At 41.8% G+C, this 8,320-nt stretch overlaps 1 protein-coding gene across 1 annotated transcript in view; it reads right to left on the bottom strand.

Moving 5' to 3' along the window:
• The window catches only part of EFHB (EF-hand domain family, member B), a 69,818-nt gene that overhangs the window by 5,011 nt on the left and 56,487 nt on the right, over positions 1-8,320 (bottom strand). The window contains exons 10-11 of the mRNA XM_006883406.1: positions 5,374-5,581; positions 510-722 (exon numbers count right to left, since the gene is read on the bottom strand). Of these exons, the coding sequence (XP_006883468.1) occupies positions 510-722; positions 5,374-5,581 (421 nt within the window). The remainder of the gene's footprint in view (positions 1-509; positions 723-5,373; positions 5,582-8,320) is intronic.

The raw sequence follows: 8,320 nt of genomic DNA on the forward strand, positions 1-8,320 counted from the left end.
GTAATACAGTACTCAAAAGTGACCATCTTTATGCTTTAGGCTAAATTGTCACGTTAAGATTTGTTCTTGATCAACAACACCAAAAATATTTTCCTAAATGGCCAATATCCATCACTCTTGATATGGGAAATAAAAATGTAAAGAATTTTTTTTAGTAAGAGCTCTTCAAAAAACATGACGTAAATGTGTTTAGTGGGAAGCATCCCATGATTTAAGTCTCCTGGTACTTGGTGTGAAGTGAATGCTGCAACGTTTTCCTCCGTTTTCTAATCTAGGAGGCGTTTAGTTTAATAATAATAGAGAATCCTTTTATGATGGGGTCATCATTTCCAAGAGCTGAGTTCACCTCCTGCATTTGGAGACCTCCTCAGTGCAAAAGTGAAAGAAAAACTCAGTTCTGTGAGCAGCCCACTATCTAGTAGAGACAGAGCTTAGGGACAGTGCAGAGGCAGAGAAAGCTTCATTTCCAGCTATCGCTTCAAGGCTCCACGGGAGTGTGACATACTCACAGACAGGAGGAGCCGCCCCCACGACCGCGCAGATTTCAGAAGAAGTCGTCTTTTGTTCATTAGACGCCTTGTCGCTTGGTCTCTGAAGGGTGCGGAGTGTCTTCTCCGAGCTCCCTGGCATAGTATAGACAATGTCTTCAGGCTTTATCAAGAGAGCTGGTTCCGATTCTTGAGTCCTAGCCTCCGTAAGTCCAGTACAATCTCGTGGTATACCTTCAAGCAAAGTGGGAAAGACGAAGTATGAGAAGAAATGACCACTTGAAACACACAACCTGAAGACTAGAGAAATGTTCGTATTTTGTCTCGGGCAAGTTCAAGGCAAATTCAAACAGGGCCTATTGTCTCTTTTTGCCGCTCCATTCTCTTTAGAGTCAGGTCTAGAAGCAAACATAGAATTTGAAGTGCAGCTTTTCCCTTCCTTTAATTTCTTTTCTAATTAGAGTTTCCAGTTGACGAATTTCAACTCGCTGATGCTGCATTACATGTGCTTACCTAGCAGTGCCAAGAAATCTGGAGAACAACCACTTGGCCAACTGACTGGAAGATATCTATATTTGTTCCCATTCCAAAGAAAGGTGACCCAACTGAGTGTGGAAGCTATAGAATAATATCATTGATTTCACATGCAAGCAAGATTCTACTGAAGATTATCCAAAAACGACTGGAACAGCACATCAGTGGAGAACTACCAGAAGTCCAGGCTGGGTTTAGAAGGGGTCGTGGTACTAGGGATATTTATTGTAGCTAATGTTAGATGGATCTTAGCTGAAAGCAGGGAATACCAGAGGAATGTCTATCTATGTTTCCTTGATTATGCAAAGGCATTTGACTGTGTGGATCATAACAAACTGTGGCTGACTCTGAGAAAAATGGGAATCCCAGAACACTTGATTGTGCTAATGCAAAACTTATACTTCAACCAGGAGGCAGTTGTCAGAACAGAGCAAGGAAACATTGCATGGTTCAAAATTGAGAAGGGCGTACACCAGGGATGTGTCCTATCTCTATACCTTTTCAACCTATATGCATAACAGATTATCAGGGAAGCTGGGCTCTAAGAGAAGTGTGGGGTTGAGATTGGAGGTAGACTCATCAACAATCTGTGTTATGCAGATGATACAACCCTGCTTGATGAAACTGAGGAGGACTTGAAGCACTTACTGCGGAAGGTCAAGGACTGCAGCCTTCAATACAGATTGAGGCTCAAGGTCAAGAAGACAAAGATTCTCACCACTGGACCAATTGGCAGCATCAGGATGGATGGTGAAGAGATTGAGATTGTACACAGCTTTAGTTTGCTTGGCTCCACAGTCAACACTCTTGGCACCAGTAGCCAGAAAACTAAAAGACTAATTGCAATGGAGAAGTTTGCTGTTAAGGACCTCTCCAAAGTACTGAAAAGCAATGGTGTCACTCTGGAGACTAATGTGCACCTGGTACAGGCCATGGTCTTTGCAATCACTTGTTATGAGTCAGAGAGTTGGACAATGGCTAGGGAGTATAGAAGGAGAAGTGATGCCTTTGAGCTGTGGTGCTGGAGAAAAGTATTGAATGTACCACGGACTGCTAGGAGAACAAACAAGTTCATCTTTGAGAGGGTTAAACCAGCTACTCCTTGGAGGCAAGGACTCTGAAGCTCCATCTGACATACTTTGGTCATATTGTAAGGAAGGACCAGTCCTTGGAGGGGGACATCATGCTTGGGAGGGTGGAGGGACAGCTCGGGAGAGGAAGACCCTTCATGAGATGGATTGATTCAGTGACTGGGCTAATGGGGGTAGGTGTGGTAAAGACAGGGAGACTGGCACAGGATAGAGCAGCATTTAGGGCTGTTGTACATAGGGTCACTGTGAGTCGCAGGCAACTCGATGGCACATAACAACAACAACAACAACAATTAGAGTTTATTTTCATATTTAACTTTATGAACTACAGGAAACTCAAGAGTTTTTCTTGGGGCAGTGCCCGAGGGAGAGATATGAGAAAATGTCTCTGAAGTTTTTGAGAAATGTCATTCATACTTCAACCTAATGATGCCACATTTGGAGAGACAATATGAATTCATGATGAACTCAGGGACCAATTATATCATTAAAATGCTGAGTACGGTCAGCATAGGGCAAAGGTTCAGACCCATTGTTCACAGGGTCACTGTGAGTCATGGTTGACATGATGGCACCTAACAATAATAACTCCACATCTAAGTCTTTAGAAGAAAACCCTCAAGTTAAATTAAAATCGCAAGACTGTCTTTCTACTCAAGAGATTGGTAGCTTCACTGACGCCACTAGGGGGCAATACAGTCTTTCAAGCTGTAGAATGAACCTCAAATCTCAACTTTGGAAGCTGGGCATGAGTTCAGTCATGGCCAACAAAACACCGGCCATAACTACCATGATGCGTGACTACCAAATCTCTTGCATACTGAATCTTGACCCAAATGGGAAGCAGGCCATAGTGCCCCACTCAAAGGTGGAGGCCAGCCAAGCCACCTGACATTTGCGTAGCTGCAGAGGACGCTGTCATCTTGGAGTGGATAAATGCTAGTTCCTACTCAGATCAAAATCTGGTAGGAGATTTGATTGCCCTACAAGGCATAAGCTGCCTTTGCTTCTGCTGGCCCTGGGGAAAACAGTTTCCAACCAATTTAAAGCCCTGGTTCCTTGAGAAAGTCAAGCAAGGGTTGCAAAGGCAAGCTGTGCCAACGTCAGAGGTGGAGAAAAATAATCTAGAAAAAGCATGCCTCTCTAAAGCGTGCTCACCTCCATTCAGCTCTTCCAATCACCACCAAGCAAGGAAGCAGGCTGTGGGGGTCAGAATTCAGTGGTGCGGTTGTTGTTTTTGTTGTTGTGAGGTGCCATCAAGTTGAGTACAACTCACAGTGACCACATGAAGAACAGACTTGAGCCCTGTCCAATCCTAGTGTTCCAAATCCTTTAGTTTCTCTTAAAAAAAAAAAAACAACACTCCAACAAAAACCAGCACACATCCGAACAAAATGGACAAAGTACAAAAACCAGCTCTTCAGAAAAATGTTTGAAATGCATAATCATGCATTTACTCCTTTTCATCCAGATGTCAGGACTAAAATGAAATTTGATGCAATTTTCAAGCAAAACATTCCTGGGTCCATTCTGAACCAGAGCCAAGAGCTTACAGCCTAAATGACTAAAGGTTTTAGAAGACGGTGGTCCTGTGGGGAGGGAGGGGGTGGACAGGGAGAAAAATGCAACAATGAATGAATGGAAACCCTAAGTCTCTGTAAACTTTCATTAAAATTAATTTTTAAAAATAAGGAAAAACAAAGATGGTGATCCTCTGGAATTCCATTGTAACCGACTGCTTGAAAACCTCTCTGGATTGAAAATGAACATTTGCAATCCAAAGCCTCTGTAAATTTTCATTGAAATTAATAATAAAAAAATTTAAAAAAAATAAAATGCCCATTTTCTCTCCTCTACTTCATGAATGAGGTCAAGGAGAGGGAAGAACTCTGTCGCCTCTCTGTTTGTGAGAGGACTGAGATAGACTTGGTTTCTACAAAACATTTTCCTAGATAAGGATTTTCTTGCTTACCTGGTATCTAGAATAGAAAGGCCTTCCTGAAAACTCAGAGTCAGGCTTAAGGCCCCAAAGATCAAAGTTCAATCTTAGAATTGAAAAAAGCTAAGACTCGGGCAAAAAAGGAAGAAGGAAGGAAGAAAGAAAGAAAGGAAGGAAGAAACACGGTAGTATCTTCCCTTCCAAAAAGTGAGATGTTCTAAAAGGAAATTCAAAAGGCAAGCTACTTTTAAAAAAAGTTTGCTGTTCTAACAAGATGAAAAAGTCAAGCAAGCATTGTGTGTAGCTAATTTAGAAGAATGTTTGAAGTAGTTCTCAATGGTGATAAAATCTGAGTAAAGCTGGTCCTGGGGTTGGATGGTTGGTGAAACTGCAAACGAGTACAGTCATTTAGAAAGCAAGATGGGGGAAAAAAGAAAAAAGAAAGCAAGATGAAAATATTCAGAGAGAGACAGTTCTAGGAGAGTAAGAGCATTTATAAGAAATGAGACATTATTGGAAATAATGAGACGACAATTAGGGTCTTACCAACATCACATCTGGAAACAACCTAAGTCGTTTTGTTTTTGTGTTTTTTTTTTAACAACCAAAGTTTTAAAGAGTGGAAGAATGGTTTTAGTAAACCTTGAAACATCAGCTCGAAGGAACCGAAAATGAAATTTCTAGGAACCATAAAATCAAGTCTTCATTCCACAAAAACTAGTGTGTTCCTTGTGATTTTACTTCAGTTAAATAAATACATACATATGTGTGCAATGCACATATATTCCCATACATACACACACACACACACACACACACACACACACAAATTTATATATAAATGTAACCCCAAAGGGAAAGCAGTTAAAATACCGTAACGATCTTCAGCTTTGTTTTAGTATTCTCACATTTACGTAGTGTCTTCCTGGATCAATTGCCATAGACTAAATATGCATGAATGTGTGTGTATGTATTTTTTTTTCTTTTTATATAATCAAAAGTTGGCCTCCTTAAAAAAGAACAGGATGGGCAAGCTCTGATGGCCTAGTGGCAAGAAGCTGCACTGCAATCCCAATAGTATGCAGTTCAAATCCACCAGATGCTCTGCTGGAGAAAGAGGAGCAATCTCCTGCTGTATCAGTCAGATCTGATTTGACGGTACACACACACACAAAATAATAAAAGAAAATAAAAATTTAAAAACAAACAAAAATAACAGTATGATAATCCAATGAAGACTGCAACAAGATAAGTAAACATTTAAATTCTCCTTAAAATTAATAAAAAGGAATTCATCAAACTTCTTCCAAAACGTACATACCTTTGACAATGGCCCTTTCTTCATCCTCTTTCAGAGGCATCTTGTCTTTCCAGGTGAGGAAATTCGCAAATTCCAGGCAGCTGATCAGGCCGTCTTTATCCACATCGCAGTAGTCTAACAGCTCGTCCAGGAGCGGTCCGTCCAAGTGCAGGTTAGCCTGGTCACACGCTTCTTGGAGCTCAGCCTTGTCAATCATCCCATCTCCCTTCTATAAGACCCAAAGCAAAGATGGTCGAGGGTGAGTCTTCCAGGGCAGACCACGTAGCATCTATCAGTTAGTTAAGAACAAACAGTTCCAGAACATAAAGTTAAAGACTGTCTCGATTTCACACAAAAGGAGTCCACTATTAAACAAGACGGGTTCTCACTATGTGCACAGGACATGCACAAAAATGTCCAACCCTGAATCCAGCAGCGTGTGTGGTTCAGGTACTTTGTTCATTGTATTTCAACAGTTTTTCTTATGCTGTTTACAAGACCCTCTATGAGGTGGATTAATTCAGTGACTGGGGTAATCGGGATGGGTGTGTCAGAGGCAACGTGATTGGCACAGGATAGAGTAGGGTTTAGGGGCTGTTGTATATAGGGTCGCTATGAGTCACAAACGACTCCACGGCACAGAACAACAACAACATTTACACTATTGTAGGAAAGATAAGATTCGCATTTGACCTCTCATTTGTTCAATGCTGCACATTGTTTTGGGTTTTTATTCTGTTTTTGTTTTTTTTATATATAGCTCTCTGTGCTTTTCCATGCTTACAAAGTTTTTACCACCCCTAGCTTTTCAAGGGCCAGTAAATGGTCCTGCACGTCCATGGCTGTTAATAGCAGAAAGTGAGGAGGCCGCTGCAGACCAAGGTGGTGGTTGTTATTGTTGTTGTTATGTGCCGTCGAGTCACCTGCAATTCATATGACCCTATGTACAAGAGCCCTAACTCTGCTCTATCCATTGCCAATCTTATTGTCTCCGGCACACCTATCCCCATTACCCGAGTGACTGAATCAATCCATCTCATCAAGGCTCTTCCAAGGACTGGGCAGTAAGCCCAAAGCAGGGCTTAGAGGCCATTCGTTGGGGATCTACTCAGTGCTGATAATCGGCCCTCCCACCAGCATGGACTGCGATAGCAGAGACCACATGACGCTCTGGCAGTTCCAACACACCAGCTGCCCTGCAGGAGGAAGGTGAGTGTTCTCCTCCCGTGGGAAGGAGCCAATTTCCACTCCACAGCAATGGCTGATCCAGATACTCGGAATAAAAAAATCTGCATTTTAACAAGATTCTAAGTGAACTTCACAGCACTTCGGGTGATCCTTATGGATAACCGATCTTATTAAAACCTAGGTTCTGAAATACAACCATTAAATGTAAATAACTTTAATAAAACGTTTATAGCAGTTACACAAAATTTAAAAAACAAAAAAACCTAGGTTCTGGTCCAGGGGACCGGGGGTAGAAATGAGGCGCTCAACAGTGATTCCAAGAGATGTTTCGTGGAAGCTGCTCCGGGAACTGCTGGCCCTGCCCCAGGGAAGGGCCCCCTAACCGGGTCAGTGAAGGAGAGGAAGTCCTCAGCGAGATGGACTGGCACAGTGACTGCGGCAATGGGCTCAAGTGGGTCAGGGATGTGAGGATGGCACAGGGGAGGCCAGGGTGCAGATCTGTCGTTCTCTGGACTCAACTCCAAAGCACTTAACAACGAGGCACCAGAGCTTCCCATTTATATGTTAGCAAACAGGAAAAGCTGAGTTTTTCACATGTTTAATGAGAAAACGAATTAAAAGCAAAAATATCACTAATGAATTGCTAAAACTGTCCATCAAGAATTGCTAACATTGGGGTTGGAGGAGACTGAGAAAAATGGGATAAATAATGTATACTGCATTAAAACAGATGAGGGAGAAAACTGTTTAAAAGGGATATGTGATTAGGTATTTTTGTCATAACAGGAGTCGAGAGCAAAGGCTGCATAGTGGAGTGGACCCTGCGGGGAGTGATTGTAAAACAATGAAAGAATTTTTCTTTTACTTTTCCAAGAGGGTAGTGTACTGGGGGAGATGGTTGGTAGGGGAGAAAAGTGCAACAATGAATGAATGGAAATCCAAAGTCTCTGTAAATTTTCATTGAAATTAATAATAATTTTTTTATAAAGAATAATAAAAAAAAAAGAAGCGCATAGTCTGGGATAGATAAACTCTGAAGGCCTGGGGATAAGGAGTTATACTTCCAATCCAAAGACACGTGGTTCAAATCCACCAGCTTCTCAGAGGCAGAAAGATGAGCGATCTTCTCCTATCCAGTTTACAGCCTCTGAAAAAGCACTGAAGGTCAGCTGAGTCACCCCCTACGACAACAGTGGGATAGAGAACCATCATGGTTATTATGGTTATGATTATTATGTGGTTATGATTTGTGCTTATGAGCTCTGAGTGGTTAGAGCTGTTGCATCGCTAGATTCTCATGCTATTGCAGTAGGAGAGGAAATCTACTTTCCATGGTGTAAAAACTCCCAGGATGGTCACTTAAAAGCTTTGACTGTGATGGTAAATGGCTTGAAAGCTTCCTGAATGCTAAGCGAAAGGCTCTCTCCAGCCAGCTCCTGCACGTTCCATCTGCTCTGATCCACGGTCCACCCCTCCTCCAGATTCTAAGTTCCCTAAGATGCAAGTCTCCACATTGTTTGATATAGTATTTGATGTAAAGTGAGTGCTCAGTACATATTGAAATCTTTCACTTAAAAGCTAAGGCGAGCTCTTTCACTCAATTGTTTTGTTTGTTCACTTAATCTGGGCCTCTAACAATTTAAGATTCAAATAACTAAAAAAGTTTCTTATTACAGAAGTACAAAGGCATACATCTTCTTAATTTCAGGGGGGGAAAGCTCCCCAAGGACTCTGACATTGAACATATTAAAAGTCAACTATTTCGGGGGAGCTCTGGTGG

The sequence above is a fragment of the Elephantulus edwardii genome, unplaced genomic scaffold (genome assembly GCF_000299155.1).
Source record: "Elephantulus edwardii isolate Elephantulus edwardi_28Jun2011 unplaced genomic scaffold, EleEdw1.0 scaffold00027, whole genome shotgun sequence".
Taxonomy (NCBI): Eukaryota; Metazoa; Chordata; class Mammalia; order Macroscelidea; family Macroscelididae; genus Elephantulus; species Elephantulus edwardii.